General features: G+C 34.9%; 3 protein-coding genes across 4 annotated transcripts in view; 2 read left to right on the plus strand and 1 right to left on the minus strand.

The window, feature by feature from the left end:
* LOC104728226 overlaps window positions 1–641 on the plus strand; it is a 1,976-nt gene extending 1,335 nt beyond the window's left edge. Inside the window, exon 2 of the mRNA XM_019231920.1 lies at window positions 42–641. Within this exon, the coding sequence (XP_019087465.1) occupies window positions 42–641 (600 nt within the window). The remainder of the gene's footprint in view (window positions 1–41) is intronic.
* LOC104724064 (PRA1 family protein F2) lies at window positions 2,314–3,155 on the plus strand. The gene has a single exon (XM_010442511.2). The coding sequence runs from the start codon at window positions 2,474–2,476 to the stop codon at window positions 3,041–3,043; it is 570 nt and encodes a 189-aa protein (XP_010440813.1). The 5' UTR covers window positions 2,314–2,473; the 3' UTR covers window positions 3,044–3,155.
* On the minus strand, window positions 3,056–7,034 carry LOC104724062 (inactive protein kinase SELMODRAFT_444075-like). 2 transcript variants are annotated; one of them, XM_010442510.2, is made up of 10 exons: window positions 6,945–7,034; window positions 5,924–6,623; window positions 5,670–5,824; window positions 5,505–5,599; window positions 4,424–5,418; window positions 4,178–4,338; window positions 4,013–4,089; window positions 3,766–3,913; window positions 3,535–3,684; window positions 3,056–3,438 (listed from the first exon to the last, which is right to left on the minus strand). In XM_010442510.2, the coding sequence occupies exons 2-10, from the start codon at window positions 6,096–6,098 to the stop codon at window positions 3,343–3,345; spliced, it is 2,052 nt and encodes a 683-aa protein (XP_010440812.1). In that variant the 5' UTR covers window positions 6,099–6,623; window positions 6,945–7,034; the 3' UTR covers window positions 3,056–3,342. The 2 variants fall into 2 exon arrangements, with proteins under 2 accessions (XP_010440812.1, XP_010440811.1); XM_010442509.2 differs by lacking the exon at window positions 6,945–7,034 and adding an exon at window positions 6,823–6,931.

Below are 20,964 nucleotides of genomic sequence, written 5' to 3' on the forward strand. Positions count from 1 at the left end.
TAGTTGAACCAGTCCCCACAGAAACTGACGAGTTTCTTCAGGAGGTGGATAGGGATGCCATGGAGTGGGACAAGAACTATGATGATTTAGATAAAGTAGATTTGGAATGGACAGAGGAAGATGCAGATGCCTTTAGAGAGGCAGTGGCATCCGATTGGGATCCTACAAATATCGAAATAGAAGAGGAGGATCTGTTAGGAGGTGAAGTTCAAACTAACGGGGAGGAGAAGGGTGATCTGGTGACGATACCTTTGTTGGATCCCACAAAGTTCGACGAGGGGAATAGCAGTCGACCTCCTCTCCCTTCTGCTGGAACAGGCCGATCAAAGGGCCCAAGCAAAAAGAAGGAGAACAAAAACAAAAAGAAAGACCAAAAAATTAAAGATAAGGCCCAATATGGTGGGCTTCTGGAAAACCAAGGAGCAGCTTCAAGAAAATTATTAAATCTACGATTTTCAAACTCCCCTAAGTGTCAAAGCACAAATCCGATTTCTGTGAAATTGAGGAAACCACGTCCTGGATCCACTCCGTCAGGCAGTGAGGGAAACCACTGGCACCAATCAGAGACGACTCTGGAGGATCGACAAGGGAAAAATGATGTTGGGGAGGGGGAAGGTGATCCGCCCATCATCGCCAAATGATCAATTCCTCGCAGATGCAACAAGGGACGACAAAGTGTCCTCACCGTCGACTAGAAATATGCTCATCTCTAGGTTTCCTCTCTTCTCTCAGTTTACAGCTTCAGTGTGTTATCCCCCTGTTTGTTACCACTATGAACATTCCGGTTTTGCCATATCCTTCTCGCTTATGCACACGGTGGATTAGATATGCAAATCGAGACTTCTCTGTCATTGGTTATGACACTCCGGTTACCTATAACCGAGATAAGTTGGTGCAATCAGTTATGTTGTTCATCTACAATCGGAAGTCCACGAGATCCAAAAGGGTTGGACAACTTCCCTCTCTGGTTTTTCATGCTTCTAGGATCGACGAACGGCTGGATACTTCCCTTCTCGTGGGGGCGTCTTTGGCTCTTAGTTACAGACGGTCCTTCCCAGCAGAAGAAGAAGNACCAATCAGAGACGACTCTGGAGGATCGACAAGGGAAAAATGATGTTGGGGAGGGGGAAGGTGATCCGCCCATCATCGCCAAATGATCAATTCCTCGCAGATGCAACAAGGGACGACAAAGTGTCCTCACTGTCGACTAGAAATATGCTCATCTCTAGGTTTCCTCTCTTCTCTCAGTTTACAGCTTCAGTGTGTTATCCCCCTGTTTGTTACCACTATGAACATTCCGGTTTTGCCATATCCTTCTCGCTTATGCACACGGTGGATTAGATATGCAAATCGAGACTTCTCTGTCATTGGTTATGACACTCCGGTTACCTATAACCGAGATAAGTTGGTGCAATCAGTTATGTTGTTCATCTACAATCGGAAGTCCACGAGATCCAAAAGGGTTGGACAACTTCCCTCTCTGGTTTTTCATGCTTCTAGGATCGACGAACGGCTGGATACTTCCCTTCTCGTGTTGGCGTCTTTGGCTCTTAGTTACAGATGGTCCTTCCCAGCAGAAGAAGAAGTGTGTTGCCTCGCTTTCACGGGATGTTCTGCCCGTCCTTTTTGCCTTTGCCTGTACCGGGTTTTGGAGGTTCTCATACCTCTGGGGCAATCAGGGAGTAGTAGTCACTCTAACTCCTTGTATAGGATTTGGAGAAGCTACATTAAAAAGTATGTGGCCTTGGCTAGTCATAGTATCTTTAAGACGGAATGGTATGCTTTTGTGTTATCATTCCTCATCCTTTAGATTGTTGCAATCCTTTATCTTTGGCATTGTTTTAGCCATTTATTTTGTTATATTTTGGTCCGGGTTCTAAATTCCCGTGAAGTTTGTTTTAGTGTTACCTATGTAAGTTATATGATGTTTGTAAGGCTTTCCCTAGAGGAGAGTTGCTTGATCATAGCTTAATATAATGGGTTCTGGTTGGAAAAAAAAATTGGGTTGAAATCGGTTTATAATTTTATTTAGTTGGTTAGATAAATAGTAAACCAATAATAAACCATCTAAACCCATAATTATGGAGAAATTGATGAGAATTATGAATTCAGACAGATTTAAGAACAGAAGTTCTGATTCAGAGAGATATAAGATAATAAACATTTGTGGAAAGACATCTCGGATGAGATCATACAAGTTTAGGCTGTATTTAGTACGATGTAATAGTTCTCGTGGCTAAATAGGACGTTTCCCTGTATAGAATTATGACAGTATACAAACATTTATTTATTTATTGGTTATATGCATATACAAACTTTTATCTAAATGTGACATTTTACATCAACACCATTCCCCTAATCCCCTCTTCTAATAACAATTTTTTTTTTTTTTTTTTGCTTTGGTACTCTCTCTCTCCCTTCTTCCCCTCTCTCTCTCTCTCACAAATCTCAATCCCGTGAGAAAGAAACGAGAATGACCAACTACGGCGCGATTCCGACGTCGTCACACCCATCACCGGCGATAGATCTCGAATACATCTCACGCGCTAAACACCGTATAAAATCCGGTCTCGCAACGCGCCGCCCATGGAAATCGATGTTCGATTTCGAATCCATGACCGTCCCACACGGTTTCTTCGACGCGATCTCGAGGATCAAGACGAACCTCGGCTACTTCAGAGCTAACTACGCCATCGGAGTCCTCTTCATCCTCTTCCTCAGCCTTCTCTACCACCCGACCTCGTTAATCGTCTTATCGATCTTGGTCTTCTTCTGGATCTTTCTCTACTTCCTCCGCGACGAGCCTCTTGTGGTTTTCGGTTACCAGATCGACGATCGTACGGTTATGATCGGTTTATCGGTTCTGACGGTCGTGATGCTTTTGCTGACTCACGCTACTTGGAATATCCTCGGTTCGTTGTTAACCGCCGCCGTGTTGCTACTGATTCACGCGGCGGTTAGGAGAAGTGATAATTTGTTTCTTGATGAGGAAGCTGCGGCGGTCACTGAATCTTCTGGGCTCATGTCATACCCTTCCTCATAAACAATAATAACCTTTTTTTTTTTTTTTTAATTTGTTGCTTTTTTTTTGTATGTCTTGAGAAAAACTTGAGAATGTTCTTTTACTCTGTTCAATTTGTTAACAGCTTGCTTAATCACTCCATAATTGCCAATTAAGAGGACTTTGATTGATTATTCATAATCCTTGTATTGATAGATTCTACGCACTATACAAAAAAAGTGATAAACTTCATTAAGGAACTAAAAAAAACAAATTTACAGACAAAGATTAAGTCTCTTCTTCCCTTGAAGGTTTGTTCTCAAACTCTGCATTTGCTTACTTTATGATCTCTGACCTCTGACCTCAATTGATAATCTTCCACTAAACCTCCCTGTGATTTCATTCATTACAATATCTCCTTCCAATAGACGCAACACCTTCGACAACATTAAAGAGATCGATCAGAAACACTGAGAGAGTTTTGTTGAGTTGAGAATGAGAACATGTTTCAAGAAGGGGTGAGTTTCTTTTACCTGAGACATACGAGGACGCAAATGTGGGTCTCTGCGTATACACAATGAAGCTGTATGAATCATACAGATGACTTCTGTTTCTGAATATCTCTTCTCGAGCCTCGGATCAACCAATTCCTCAACCGCATACTCTTCTAATAGAGACCTTGCCTGCACACAAGAACAAAATGAGCATAAAAGAAGAAACTTTTAGACTTCAGTTACCTTGAAATATGAATTTTTAAGATTTACCCATTCAGTTAAACATTGTTGTCCCTTTGGTCTGTAAATATCCATTGCTTTACGACCCGTGATTAGCTCAATTAATACAACCCCAAACGAGTAAACATCAGCTTTCTCTGTTATTTGTCCACTTTGAGTATATTCTGGAGCCAAATAGCTAACACAAACCAAAACACATTAAGGGGTTGTAATTGAGAAACTATTATATTCTTGAGTTACTTACAGAGAATGATATTTTAGTTATTATTTTTCTTACCCGAAAGTTCCTATCACGCGCGTATCTACACCGAGCTCTCCATCAGGTTGCCACCGGGCTAAACCAAAATCTCCAACCTGACAGAAAAACGAAAACAGAATCAAACGAATGTATATATTAGAGAAAAACGTAACACATGTTGGTGAAGATATATAATATAGTTACCAGTGGTTCATAGTCATGAGTGATTAGTATATTGTTAGGCCTCATGTCTCTGTGAACAATGCAACCCACTCTACACTCTTCATGTAGATATCGAAGACCTCGAGCTGCTCCAACCGCAATTTTCTGCCTTGCAGGCCATCCCAAAGCGTCTTTATGGCGACCTGAATGGACATTTCATGGAAGTTAGTTAAACTCTAATATAAAGTTTCTAACTTCACTTACTTCCAAACTCTACATAAGATTTACCGTATAGATGAGAGTCTAATGATCCATTGCATATGTATTCATAGACCAAGAGTCTTCTGCCTTCTTCGATGCAGAAACCTATTAACATTACTACGTTTCGATGCTGAGCACAGCTCAAAACTTCTACTTCAGAGCAAAACTCTACATCTCCCTGTGTACTAGCCAGTTTGTGTTGCTTCACTGCTACTATCTGGCCTTCAGGTAATACACCTCTATGTACAGATCCAAATCCACCTTCTGCCAAGAAGTTAGCTCGTGAAAACCCATTTGTTGCAAGCTCTAGCTCTTTGTATGAGAAGAACCTCGGCGGTTTTCCGAATACAGGCGTTTTGTGCTGACAGATAGAACAGAGAGGTGGCGGAACAGGAGGAGCATTTCGTGGTAGCGAAATTGTTTCTCTTAAGTTTCCACTAAACTCCTCCAAGTCACTTTTTTTACTTGACATAGCTTCTTCTTCTTCTCCATCACCAAGCTTAGAAATTTTCTCAAGCAAAGCCTTTTTAGTAGATACTTGAGCAGTCTTATCATCAGTTTTCCACAGACTCTCCTCAGATTCCTCTAGTGAGAGGCGACGAGTGCCAAGATATTCAGATATCCATGGCTGGAATCTCAAACTAGTGGAAGGTAGTGATACATTTTCACTCTCTGAATCAGAATCGGATTCATTCTCTTTGATGACCAAAGTTTCATCCTTTTTCACTTCCACCGCGAAAAAAGGCGATGATGTTCCGAGGTCAGAGCTAGAAACTGATGAAGTTCCAGCTTCTGTTCCTGTGAATGATGTCTCAACCTCAGGACTGCTCATTGGAGTTGTTGTAGCTACCCCTTTAACAGAATCTAACAACCTGTTTTTGTGCTTCTCAGATGCTAATTCCGGTTCCTTTGTTGGTGACCCGACCAAGTTCAAGCGCAGAACTTTTGCCTGACAACGCTTCATCGCCACAATGTTACATTGTAGCTCATCTAAACACCGTTTCGCTTCATGCTTAAGATGCCTGTAAAAGAAATCATTCAACGTCACAGAGAGCGAGAGAGAGTAAAAAGTAAAGAAATGAAGAATGGAATTAGATTATATACTTACTTATCCAGAACTACCCAATTTGCTTGCGAAGTCTTGGCCTCAGCTGCAACAGCTCCACATGGTGATCCAGAAACAATCTTGATCCTGACATTAACCTATCAAAGAAACAAGCATGAGAATATATTTTGATGTTTCAGAGATTGATGAGGGGCCTAATGAATAAACCTTGTTTGGATCATAGACATCATGAAGCTGGAGAATCATTTGGGAACAAGTATCAGTGAGATCACTTTTTATCTCAGGAATTGCATCAGAATGCAATTTCCGATGACCAGTAGCACAATCTCCAGCAAACCTCGGGAAAGTCCATAGCTTTCTGCCTAACAATTTCATCATAGAAGAAACAAACAAACAAGATATTGAATAAAAACAGACCAAACTAATCTCATGATTTAGTCCCAAAAAGATGAAAAAATTACCAGCATGATGAGAAGTGACGACAACAATGAGAGTAATGCAGTCTCCAGGTTTAACAATATGAGTCAAAGCCCAAACCAAAGCTGTCTTTGAGATCTCTCTAGATGCTTTAACAGCAACAAGAACATTCTCAGTCCCATTAGAACCTAACCTCTTCTCCTGTTTACCTTGCATCATTGTAATAGAGACTAATGCAATAACAAATCTCAAGACTCCTCTCCTCCCAAAAGAAGGTTTTGATCTCTAAATTATCCTCAGAGATAATGTAGTTTCCAGGAGAGATAGATCCAGTAGATATGATTGCATTATTATGGCAAGTTGGAAATCGAGACAAAATCAGCCAAACACACACTGCTTGATTTTGCAGATGGATACAACTCACATAAGACAAGACAAGACCTCTCACCAACTGAATCACATAAACATCAAAACACAAAATACAAGACCCTGACTTTTTTGAGATTACCCACCAGCTTCTGGGGCAAAACCCAATCTAAAACCCTTGTACCCTTTCGAATAAAAAATCAAAACTTTCTGCTCAAAATCTCTTAAGGATCCAAAGAGATGCTTATCCTCTCAATCTAATCACTCAATAGTCAAATCACTGCCAAAATGTTTCTCAAGAAACAGACAGACAAAAGGAAATAAAGCCACTTCCTTTATTTGGATCTAAACCCCTTTTACCAATCTTCAAAATCACACCTACAGTAAGAGAATGAGATTAATGAGTTTTTTTGAAACAGAAACTGCCAAAAGAAGTATCCTTTAGACTAGATTTTGGCAGAAGAGTATAGCATGGGAAAGAGATTGATAAAGATATATTATATTATCATCAAACTCATGTGTACAACCGCATCACAAGTACAACAGTTTATATATAATATTAAGATATACATCTCACCAAGCTAAGCTAAGCTAAGCACTCATATATTTCACCGCCATGAAACGAGAGAGATAAAGGAGGAAGAAAACACAAGTGAAACAGAACGTTTATTTAATTAGTATATGTGAGGGCTTACTAACTTTACTTGAAGCATTGATATCGGACGCTATATGTTTTGTCTGACTTGGGAAGTTCTCAGCTTTAAACAAGAAAAAGCACGTTTACAGAGATAGAAACAAGACAGTGTAATAATAAAAATCTAGAGAAGAAGGAAGCATAAATGCTGGCTCACATACAAACAAGTAGAAAAGCGCGAAAAAATTTATTAAAAAAAAAAAAAAAAAAGCTGCCTTTTAGTTTTGATTTTTGTCTACACAGTGAACCAAAACCCCTTAAATCATTGTCTTTCTGTATATGTGAGTGTGTGCACTGTGTGTTCCTAATTAAATATTATTGATTCCTACATAGCCCAAACAAAAAAAAATTAGTGACTATAAACCAATAATATATATAGTTAAATTTAGATTAATAAAGAACATATAAGGTATGTAATGATACAAAAATTATATTTCTAGTTAGAAAGTTATTTTGATGTTAAAAAAATTTAGAAAGTTATTTTGTGTTATTTCTCATTCCCAATGTTCTTTTGTTTCATGAGGCTGTAAATTTATAATAATAATTAATTATTTAAAACCTTATTTATGTACTAATTAACAAAATAATATCAGAGTGATAACGAAATGATACTTATAAAGACAATACATAGCATCAAGTTTCAAATATCTCTGCAAAGTTGCATTGTGTTCTTTAACCTTTTGTTCTTTCTTCTTTGATATAAAAAGCGTAAACAAAACTTTGTTATTTTTTTTCTTCGTCAGCATGTAAGAAACACTTTAGTTTGAAATTTAAATGATTGTAACTTTTTAGTAAGCTGAAACGATGTCTGCATTTAGCCAGTAAATTAGTTTACTAGAGTCAAACAAATTGTGTGTGTCATTGATAGAGTTTGGACCAGTCACCAACATAGGACCATAATAAGCTGCGTTTCTCTGACCAGAGTCAGTCACTCTCCGATTGATAAATATTTACGGCTGTTTATTATCAGTCTCGTCTTGTCACACTTCTTGAGAAGCTAGTCTATGAAGCGATACTATTTTCAACATAAATAAATAATTAGAAAACAACAACAAATCTTAAGCAAATTTGATAGCGTACAAACGTTATAACGCTTTAGCGGCGGTTGTGCCGCTCGGATAACACAACGATTAATTAGTGTCTCTTCATAGACTAGCTTTTTTTTTTTTCAAAATTATGCGTAAAAGACAAAAATTTTAGTTTTGGAAGGATTACTACATCAGCATATATATATATATATATATATATGTGTAAGAGTTTAGAGTGATTAATTAATGAATATGTGTGCCATGTTTAGTTCAGAATATTTTGGGGATCAAAGTTGACAAGTTTTATATGTTCACCATTTGAGGCGGTTTATTGTCCCTCCCGTAGTAGTCTCGAACCTTGTTTTGTCTTATGTATAAATTTCAACAATCTCCCTTGCTTTGCTAAATAAGCTTTTATAAAATATTTTGTATCCGACAGATTTGAAAATTCTATAATTGTTTTACGATGTGTATACAACACGGGAAAATAGTTAAAATCAATCTCAACTATTTGACAAACGCTTTTTTTATCTAAACTTCAACACTCTGCAAATAACAACCTGAACTGTATTAAAATTTAAATTTTCTACCTAAATAATAGAAAATGTTGTCAATTTCAACCTCTATTCGAACAGTGCTAAATTAGAGTTTAATAATGTTGAGTCAGACGATCTTTGGCATCCACATAGCAGTAAGAATGACCAAAACTAAGTTTTTTTGGTCATTTTTAAGTGTGTTGTAGCAAGAAATAAAGCGTTTGAAAAAAATGGAGTATTGAAATCCGTTTTCGGGTGTGTTGTGAAACTTTATTTTTGATCATTTCTTGCTATAAAATACCCAAAAATGACCAAAATGATATAGATTTGGTAAGTCTCAGTACTACGTTGATGTTACGGACTGTTTGACTCAACATCATTAAACTCTGATTTAACACTGTTCGAACAGAGGTTGAAATTGACCACATTTTATATAGTTTAGGTATCAAATTTAAATTTTAATATAGTTTAGGTTGTTATTTGCAGGGTGTTGAAGTTTAGGTATAAAAAAGCGTTTGACAAATAGTTGGGGTTTATTTTAGTTGTTTTCCCTGTATACACACACCTTACTGATTCAGAAGATCATAGTGGTTCAAATGAGCTAAATAAAGTGCGGGCGCCTTTTCCATTTTCTTCCTTTGTTTCATGATGACAACAAGATACTATCTTTTTTTTGGTCAACTGATTATATTACTGATAAAATGAAACTGATATTCTTTTTACAAAGCTTTTGACCCCTACTTTGAAATCCCCAAAAAACAGGTCGCCCACAATTAGCCTACTTCTACAAACCCCTACACCCTGTTAGATAAACCTGGTTTATACAAAAAATGGTTAAAACTAAAAACCATTTGGGCTGCTAGAAACGAGAGAAAGCTATAGAGAGGATGCAACCGTCTCATCTTCGAAAACAGCTTGAAGCCAAAACGGGTAACCGGAAGCCACATAAGATTGAATCTGGCACTCACTTGTTATACTGTGCGCAATGAGATGGGCTCCTCTATTAGCTTTAGGTTTCTCTGCTACCAGCCTCCATTGTCCAAAAAACCCCCAAAATTCTTAACAGTTCCCCTGATTCATACGAGAAAGACGGCCATGCTTTTGGTCTCAATACACATCTTACCCACAAAGCATCCTCAAACGCAAAAACCACCTTCCCACATTTGTGACTGATCATGCTTTCCATCGCCCATCATGTAGCTAGAAAACTTGCCTGATCTTTACTTGGCACTCCTGTAAAGGCCCTACGACTATGCAAAACCACCGTACCTTTATCATCTCTCAAAACCCATGATCCACCTGCGAGTTGGTTTCTTCTAGACCATGAACTCCCCACATTACATTTGAGCCAACACGTTGGAGGAGCCTCCCAAATCTCCTTTGTCCTCAAAGTACTCTGAACCGGGTTTCTCGAGTCTGCTACATTGATTTCTTCATCAGACCTATCCAAAGTCCTCTCTTCCCCATTTGAATCCAATCTTTGAGCTACAAACCATTCTTCCACATCCTCCCTGATTTTTTGCACTGATTCAACAGGTGAAAAACGTTTTCCTTCAAAGAAAGAGATATTCCTATTTTTCCAAATTCTCCACATAATCCACGAGAAACTCTTTCTTAAGGAGACCGGCCAATGTTTATTGCCTCTGTTTACTAGAAGATGTTGCATATTCGAGTACACTGATCCTTTATCAAACCCATGCTCAAGCGAAGGATAGTCTGAAAATGCCCACACCTGTCTAGCTCCAACACACTCAAACAGAACATTGTTGATTGATTCACCCTCTTGACCACACATATGACATCGCTCATCGAGTCTCAAACCCCTTCGGTTAAGTTTGGATATAACAGGCAAAGCTCCACTCAAAACTTTCCAGAGAAAAACTTTGAGTTTAGGGTCAATTTGAAGCTTCCAAACCTGTGCTTTGAGCAGATTAATTTATGGCTGAATATCCGCTTCTTGATAGACCGTTTTCTTGTTGATTTGTCCTGCTAACCAATAGACTGATTTTACTGTAAAATCGCCACTTTTGTTATATCTCCATACCAAAAACTCCTCCTTATTCACCACCGGTCGATGTTTTTTAATCCTCTGAATATCCATTGGAAGAAAATGAAACTCCAGCTTCTGATCATCCCAGTCTTTTTGCTGAAAATCAATGAGATCCCTCACTCTAAGGTTTATGTCAATCAGAGAGTTCTTTATCCAAGGTGGTCTCATAATCTCGTCTTCCACCCATGGATCCATCCACACTTTTAAGGATTCACCATTGCCTACTCTGATTTGTAGACCTTTTTTAAGAAGGTCCCTCCCAAAGATAATGCTTCTCCAGCGATAGGAAGGTCTTTGACCCAATACCGCCTCCAGGAAAGAAGAGTTGGGATAGTATCTCGACTTTAAAACCTTTGCAAAAAGACTATCCGGATATTGAATCAACCTCCATGCTTGCTTTGCTAAGAGAGCTTGATTAAACAAACCTATATCGCGAAAACCCATTCCACCTAACTCTTTCGGCAAACAAAGCTTCTCCCAACTTATCCAGTGAATTTTCCTATGTCCTTCACTAGAACTCCACCAATAATTAGCTATCGCACTTGAAAGATTAGCACATGTAGACTGAGGCAATTTAAAACAGGACATGGCGAAAACTGGCATTGCCATTGCTACTGATTTGATCAACACATCTTTACCTCCCATGGACAGTGTTTTTGCATGCCACCCCGAGACTTTAGCATTTAATCTTTCCTTGATATAGCTCAACATCTCCACTTTTGATCCGCTAAAACACTCAGGAAGACCTAAATACTTCCCCGCACCTCCTTCATTTCTTATCCCCAACTTGTTTTTAACCTCCCACTTGACAGATTCAGACACCTTTACTCCAAAGGAGATTGAAGACTTTGCTTGGTTGATAACTTGTCCAGTAGCTTTCCCATAGATTGTAAGGATATCTAAGAGCGCCTCTGCTTGATCCTCATTAGCTCTGCACATAAAGAGGCTATCATCCGCAAAGAGGAGATGATGAATAACCGGTCCTTGTTCATGAAGTTGAATGCCTTCAATTTTTCCTTCTGCTTGAGCTAAGTTCAAAAGATGAGAGAGGCCTTCAGTACACAGCACAAACAGAAACGGAGACAAAGGGTCCCCTTGTCTCAGTCCTCTTTGCGCTTTTATCAGACCGTAAGGTTGGTCATTAATCAAAACTGAAAAAGTAATTGTGGACACACAAAACATCGCCCAGTCCACCCATGTTGTGTGAAAACCCAACACCAACAAAAGAGATCGTAGGTAGCCCCATTCTACTCTGTCATAGGCTTTTGACATATCCGTCTTAACAGCCATATAATTCGTGGACACCTTTGGAATGGTGTGCAGGCTGTGAACCAACTCATGTGCCACCAGTATGTTGTCAGATATGAGTCTTTCAGGAACAAAGGCGGTCTGGGTCTCTGACACAATCCCTGGAAGCATCAGTTGTAGTCTTTTAACCATGATTTTAGATACCACCTTATACAGCACTGAGCATAGACTTATTGGTCTTAAATCCTTCATTTGGGACGGATGAGGTATCTTTGGTAGCAAGCATAGATGCGTATAATTCCAATCCTCCAGGATAGATCCACTTTCAAGAAAACCCTTCACTTCTTCTACTACTTGATCTCCAACAATCTCCCAATATTGTTGGAAAAACATGGCAGACATCCCATTAGGACCAGGCGCCTTTGCTGGATTGATAGAAAACAAAGCTTCTTTTATTTCCTCTTTTGTTACCCTTCGAATCAACTGCTCATTCATTCTATCTGATACCCTCGTAGACATACCCAAGAACCAGCTTGCAAAGATATCCGGATTTGATGCAGTAAATAACTTTTGAAAGTAGTCAGTCGCAACCTCACCCTTTGCTACCTCTGACTTCTGTTCCACTCCATTCTCATCGATTAAAAAATCAATTCTCAATCTTGATCAGTTCTCCTTTACTGACGCATGGAAAAAATTTGGATTTCTATTTCCGCTTTTTAACCACTTGAATCTGCTTCTTTGTCTCCAGAACTGTTCTTCCTCCCTGTAAGCTTCAGCAAGCTCCCTTTTAAGATTGAAAATCAAATCTCTCCTTGGATAAGAAGAAGATTGCTCTCTCTCCAGATCATTTTCAATCCGATGAATATCCTCTTTAGCATCTAGGGGATTTTTTCTTCTCCAGGTACTGAGCGCTCTCCTGCATGACCGGATTTTCCCTGAAATCTTCAAAACATTTCCATCTACCCTCTCCCCCCAGGCTTGAGCTATTACATCAGCCACCATTGGCTTCGCTAGCAATCTTCTATCCAATCTAAACAGCCCACGAAAACCTTCATTTGATCCCGAAATCTGCACCAGAACCGGTCTATGATCCGAGCCTCTCATCTCTAAGAAAGCCTGGTTTGAGTCTGGGAACCGGTTAAACCATTCTTTGTTTCCAAAGGCCCTGTCCAAACGACTTTGTATCCACAGATCATACCTTTTACCAGCCCACGTCAAACCATTCCCCTTACTTGAAAGTTCCAACATGTCGCAAACATCAAACATCTCACCAAAAGGTTTGAAAAGCGAGTCACACCTTCTAGGTCCACCCAACTTTTCACCATTATGCAAAATGTCGTTGAAATCCCCGATGATACACCAGTTCTCTTTACGCCCCACTCCTATTCTACTTACCCTTTCCCAGTTTTCCTTCCTTTTCTTAAAAACCGGATCACCATATATACAAGACACAAAAAAAGATCTCGTTCCAAACTGAACCTGCAGGTCCATTAGATTCTTATCTGCCTATTTCAACTCCACCTTCACCCCGCTTTTTATGAACAAAGCCAAACCTCCACTTTTTCCGATAGGTTCCATAGTGTAAACCCTATAATAGCCTAACGACACCTATAAGTCAACTAAAAAATCTCTTCCATTCATCGTCTCCATCACGAACAACATCTCGGGGAAATGTATTTTACACAATTCCTCAAGACGATGAATTGTCAAGTCTTGATCGTCCCAAGCCTTGACAATTCCAGCTGAGAATGCTCATTGCGCTTTGGGCAATCCCTCATGCGGGATTACCTCTAAGGGATTCAGCTTGGTTTGTTTTGCAGCGCTTGGACCCTCTTCCTCTGCTTTATGTTTCTCCTTTTCTCCAACAGTATAGTCGGGCTTCCTTATCTGAGAACTTTCAGCCCTCAAAGTCCCAATGGTTTAGCTTTTCTTGTGCTCTTGGATGGTCTTTTCCTTGCGTTTGTTTGTTTTGGCTTAATCCCGGAAGATCCAGAGCCAGTCTCAAAGAGACCAGTCGAAAATCCCGTCGGATTAACCTGGAAAGGTTGAGAAAGAGCAAGGAAGGTAGTAGAGCCCTCCATTGCAAGTGGATTCACCCCCTTTGACCTCCATAGAGAGGCCTGGTCTCTATTCCCCTGAACCTTCCTCATAATGGGATCTCTGCTCGTCTGTAACAGCTGCAATAGATTAAGGTCCACCCCTTCATAGTTGAAAACTCTGCCTTTATCTTTGTTTAAATCCATATGCATCTCAGGAATAGGTTCCAACCGTAGAACTGATTTCTGCAGAAACGGATCCTTCTCCACCTCCTTAACTGAACTTTTGACTTTATCAATTCTCAGCATCCTCTCTGATTCATTCGACACCAGCAAATATTGTCTCATACCCTCGAGCACATCTGCAGCTATTTTTGGTCGACCAGTTTCTGCATCAACCCCTACTTGATCCTCTCTTAAAACTCCAAAAGAGTGGATCCGATTCTTTTATAACCAAAGGCTTGACTTTTTTTCCACAATTTGGCCTCTTCTCCTTGCCATAGCTGCATCGTCCCTTTCTTTGACCAGTAAAGGGCAAAAATCTTTTTCGTGGGTTAATCTCTGACAGTTGTAGCAGCGTTTTTGGATCCTCTCATACTGAAACCTCACCTCTGCCGACCAACAAGATACTATCTATATAGCTTAATGCATGACCGCTTAATGAATTGTCCCTGTCGTTAAGGTTTTCTTTGGCTAAACTTTTATTTCCTAATGTTTCTTCATACAGGTCTTACCAAGATTTATGATTAAATGACTGCTAAGTTCTTTGTTGTTAGAGTAGTGAACTTGTATCTATATATACATTTTTGGAGACATTTATAAAATAAATCCTAGAGTTATAACTTATTTACAATCATGCCATTAACATTAATTTTACAATTATTTTTTATTTTAAATAATATCAAATTTGGAATCTAACTTAAGAAGATTTTCTCCTATTCAAATTTCCAAAAGTATCGACCAACACCCATTAGCATTAAATATTTTCTATTTAATTAATCCGTCCTCTAAAAAACTATTGATAATAACTTATTTTTCATGTGTTAGAAAGCCAAGTGATTAAACTGTTGATAATAACTTTAATTTTTTTAAAAATTTGGGGCTCGAACTGACACAAATTGTTAAAAAAAAATTACTTCTTCACCGAAGTGTTTTTCGGTAGCTAATATATTAATATATAGATTTTTAATCCATACTAATAAGAAACAATTGATATAAATCAAACACTCCAAAAAAAAAACACTCCACCATTGACTAAATTAAATTTAATGAATAATAAAGATATCCTAACTTGTATATAATAAACCACTACATGTATTGATGTAAAACTATAGTAGATTAAAAAATACAAAATATATTATATACATATATTGTTAATATAATAAAGAAATTTTATTTAGTATTTCTAAACAAAAAAATAGCCCCGCGGTGTACCACTGGTGAATATCTAGTAATTTTATATAATAACATACTTTATGTATCATGTATGTCTGGTTCACACTTAGTTTTTTTTCTGTTTTGGTAGTGGATTGTTCTGCTATGATTTATGTATACGAAAATCAGTTTAATATATATATGTTTGAGTAATTGATCCAAATAATTTAATTGCATTTCATACAAATTGTTTGATTGGTGCTTAACTTAAACTCTCGTTAAATCTATCAAATAATCTATATTAACATTTTTGCAGTAGTTTTTGCAAAGAAAGCTTGTAGTTAGGATATATTTACATCACATGCCATTGTAATTAAGACATTTAAAAAAATAAAGGAAAATTTAAGCAAAAATCGGGTAAGGAAATACATGTTTTCCTAAAGTATCTGAACAAAATTTATTTCTATTTTCCTTTTTAACTACAAGTTTTAAATCTATATATACATCGGGTATGAAATTTTAAAATGGTAAGATAGATTACTAAATTGAGAAGTAATTGAAAATTATAATTTCATTTTTAGAGACATTTATGAAATAAATCCTGAAGTTCACACTTATTTACAAGCATGTCATTGGCAATAAATATTTTTAATTTTAATTTAAAAGATGAAATTTAAAACCAAGATTTTGTGCAGAAAAAAAATTCCAAAATATCTCCTTAATCAATGTTCGACTAATTACAATATCTCATTAAATAATTGTTTTGTAAAATTCCTAAATATTTCCTAAAATATCTCCTTAATTCATTACAATATTTAATGTTAACAATAAAAATGTATTTGCAAATCCCAAATTAATCTTTACCTCAATACATATTTGTCCATTTTATCTGCAAAAAAAAGGAAAAATAAAAAGAATTATCATATTTCATAACTTATTTCTGAATCATATGTAAAGAATTCTAAAATTAAGATATTTTGAAGATAATGTATACTTGATTAGCAAGATTTTTGGTACTATATTTTTTTGCATTTTTCGTTATTTGGATTTTGAAAAACGTGCATGTTGTACTTAAGCAAAGAAGAAAAATGGTATTTGGATATCTATCGGGATGGGTATGAGTATTAATATAATTATATAAATTAAAAAATATTTTATTAACTGTTAGTAAATCATCAGTTCATTATTTTGTTAACACCATCGACGTTTGAATATTAGGTATATCTAATTAAGTTTATTAAATTACGATTATGTAAAATAAACAAACAGTACTACGGTATACCAAATGGTATATTCTGAATTTAACAATTTAAACCGGTAAACCTAAATTCCCAATTTTTAAACGGGTAAACCTATATAATATATAGATATAAGGGGATATATATTTAAAATTTACAAAATATTAGTCATATATATAGTTAATCTATTAAAAATTACATTTTTATTTTACTTTTAAAAATATAGTCCCGCGGTGTACTGCGGGTTAAAACCTAGTATTGTATTAAAAACATGCTGCATTTTTAAATTGTAGGTGAATCATTCCCAAGATATTGGAAAGTTGCACAATTTGGAAATTTTTACCATCCAAGTTACAATCATTTGGTCTATTATTTTTAATATGTATGTTTTATGGATTGTCAAATTCGTGATTAAAGTTATTGATTTACATTATACTTTGATATAACATCCTCATTTATTGTTTTTTTATTTCTTGTGTCAACATTTATTGTATTTTTATGTTTTCCTAATCATTATTCCACATACTTCATAGGCTTAAAGAAAAAAAATTGTTTTATAGTACAACACGAGGTAAATCCTAGAATGCAAACCTATGATGATTTACACGTCGACAATTTTAAAAGATACTCAATTCTAGATCGATAATAAATTATTATAGACGGGGTCAAATGGCGAGATAGATTTTGGTCAACTGGTAAATATAAATTTAATATATCACTAATTTGTCGTTACAATACAGATAATTCATCATTTCATTTGTTTGTTTTATTAATATTAAAACATTATATATAATATTAAATTATGATTATGTAAAAAAAAAACTATTTCGCGGTATACTACGGTCAAGTCTTAAAATTAACATTCAAAATATAATTATATTAATTTAAACACTAAATATATATAACTTAAAATTTTAAAAAGTTAGTTAAAAAATATTTCCATAGTACGCTACGGATTAAAATCTAGTAAAGTTGACATCTTCGAAGCACCTAGAGAATTAGCACACTAACTCTGAATGTGCCTTCTATTTAGATATTATCACACTAGATTAAGACATGTGCTAGAGCACGGATTGATATTTATTTTATTTATATTGTAATTTATTTTATATTTTATGTGATGGTTTTAAAAAGTTTTTTTTAATAAAACATTATGCAATAAAATCACATGCTAAATATGATGGCTTAAAAAAAGACATATATTTTGTAAGTTTTATATTGTTAATGATTCTAGATAAGTATCCGTGCTATAAAAATTTTATTTTATACAAAATTTTGTATATTTTATATTTGAAAATAAAAAATTAATATGTTGTATTTGTTTATGTATGTGAAGTTATTTCAACAATGTATATTCTACATCATGACTTGAATGTCATTATAATTCATAATTTTGTAAATTTGGTTTTTTAAAAGCAAGTTATTATATTATGAGTAATTTAATATATTGTTATACTTTTTGTTTTAATATACTTGATTTTTTGAAATTCTTTCATATTATAGTGACATAATATTGACATTGCTATAACAAACCAATTTAGAGTGATTATAGTTTCTAACTTTTATATCAAGTTTCAATATTTTAAAAATATTTCAAACTAAATTATTTAAAGTTTATTATATTATATAAAACTATAAAATTCAACAAAAAAAAAATATGAAATTGAATTTAAATATTCAAATTTTGACCCGTTACTCAGATATATTTTTAATTCAATAGATATTATTTTAAAAGAATAATATTACTAAATCTTGAATATTTTATATATTGAACAATTTATACTTGTTTTTAAAAATTCAACTTATGGTATATCCGGAAATAAACTATTTTTTAATTATAATAAATAATATGATAATTTATTTGTTTCACAAAATAGACTCATATATAAAAATGAGAGGTGAAGTATAATGATAATTAACAAATTAATATGTTAAGTTAGATATAAAAAGATTTTAATATGAATGAATAATTTAATAAAAGAAATTAATATGGTAAGTTAGATGATATCAAATGATTCTTTAGAATATTCTCTTTATAATTTTCGAAAATAAATTAAAGTTGCACCCACTATTTAACTTGTAACCAATTAATATATAACCTATTTGTAACCAACTTATTAAAATTATACCCCCTCCGTTTCAAAATATAAGATTTTTTGAGTGAAAGCACGCAAATTAATAAATAACCACTTTAAAAAAGTTCAACCAATCATAAACAAGACTGCATGAAATAAATAATAAGAAAATATAAAGATAGTCTAAAAGTTACTTAAAAAGTTAAAAACATAAGATGAAACAAAGAAAAACCTCTAAAACATCTTATATTATGAAACGAAGGGAGTATAGTTTACAAAACAATATTGCGTACTTCTGTTTTATTATGAAAGGGATATAACACCACGACTCAAGAAAAAGAAAAAATAAATTAAGATTACTAAGAAGATTGTGTCATAGCCTTCTCATCACCTTTACCTCCATATGTCCATATCTCAAATCAATTGTGAGAGTTCTCCTTTTGAACCTTCCCGACGTTCCCATGTATTATGTTTACATGTACATACATGGACGACACCTTATGAAAGTCGATTCAACAACATCAATAATTACTCCAAATATACGATTTTACAAATATACTATACTAAATACATATTATCATATGATATTTAATTCATTAAATTTTTTTAACTTCATTGTAAATTCAAAATTGAACGATATGAATGCTAATTGTGAAAATATTCCCTATATATTAATAGAGAAGTACTCTCTTGGAAAAACTGATATATCACCGTTAGAAAGCTCGAGACACATTAGCTATTTAGCCTCATTTAGATTTATTATTTACAATTATATGCCATTATATTTTTGACAAAAAAAAACAAATGTGTTATTCTTAAAAACTTTATCACATAACTTTATTAATACTAATTAAGTTTAAGCTTTAAATATATTTTATATATTAGAAAAATTATTTAATTGAAATACATGTGTAACCCACGCGGATCTCACGAATTCAAGCAGGACGGATGCAAAGATATTTTGCGGCTCAAAATATTTAAACCCGTTGCGGATGGCTTAATGGACGAGTTTGACCGGGTTAACAATTTTATTTAACATTCATGAAATTTTAGTTTTTTGTGATTTTTATCTGATTTGATAGTTCAAGATTTTGATAAAAATCTAACGATCACTACTTCGGTTCATATTCTATCCAAATCCGCTATCATGTCAATTTAAAATTTAGGGTGCAACGATTACTATTTTATACTTTCATAAACTTGATGAATTCAAACTAATATAAATTTGTATTATAAATATTATACTAAGTACATAAATTTACAAACGTAGTATCTCAAACAAAAATTTTACTTCGTGCAACAGCAAAGAATATTACCTAGTCATATTTATAACACAGTCACATGTGACAGAAATATATGAGAATTTGTTAGATTTGCCTTTTTGAGATATCCTTTTTCAAATATACTCATTTTTTAAAACATTTTCATATATATTGTTATGTTATGTGACATGTTAAGTATGGATACAATATCACAAAATTGAAAAGAAATAAATGAAATAAAGAAGACTATAAGAAAACTGAAAAAGTAGGAGTGAAAGGAATATTTCTATTGTTTTTTTTTCTAGAATGAAATGATTAAATGAATATATACTTTTTGAAAATAGGCTATGTACAATATGTAAGAAAATACTATATAGACAATGGTAATAAAAAAAAAGAAGGAAAAGAAGACTAATAATAGCAATAAGATTAAAATGAATTTAATTTTCAAAATATCAATTAAGTGGAGAAGGGGAGACTAATAGCCATATTTTTATCTATTTATCAATTTGTAAAAGGGAATAAATTTAAAGTTTTTGAATGAATAAATGAAAGTCATTTTTTTGTTGGACAAAACTAATTTTTTATACCGTTAAAATCCAACCAAGCTATAAATATTTGAAATTCGTTTTGGTTTTATATATGAAAGAGGGAAAAAATTTGGCCACAGGAGTTCGAGTAGCATTGCTCACAGGGGTTCAAAATTTAACATGGTTTCTCCCGACCCCAAAAGATTAGTGTTTGGGCCTAGGAAGCCTTTAAAATCACTTCTAAGTTATAAAAGAAAAAATAAGAAAAACAATGACGATGAGGTGTGTATGATATTTTTTAATCCAAGTATAATTGTTCAATTAATTGGTGTATACGATTATGTTTTATTTTTGTTTGTAACTGAAATTCTATAATTATTTGAGAATCGAATTAACTACGCCATAAACTTATTTTTTCTTTGAATCTGATATAACCCCATATGATTACAGAGATTCTGTATGAGTTTATTAAATCCGGTTCAGCTGAGAAAACTAGATTGAACCATACTCTGGTTCGGTTTTGACTGGGCCGTTGGTTGAAGGGTCGAGAAGAGAAGGACACAAATTTGAGCCGATACGGCGTCGTTTCAGTTGTCTGTCAGTCCCCCTTTTCGGATAATCCAGCCCTCGGTTCGACCCGACCCGACC

This window comes from Camelina sativa, chromosome 11 (genome assembly GCF_000633955.1).
Source record: "Camelina sativa cultivar DH55 chromosome 11, Cs, whole genome shotgun sequence".
NCBI classification, from domain to species: domain Eukaryota; kingdom Viridiplantae; phylum Streptophyta; class Magnoliopsida; order Brassicales; family Brassicaceae; genus Camelina; species Camelina sativa.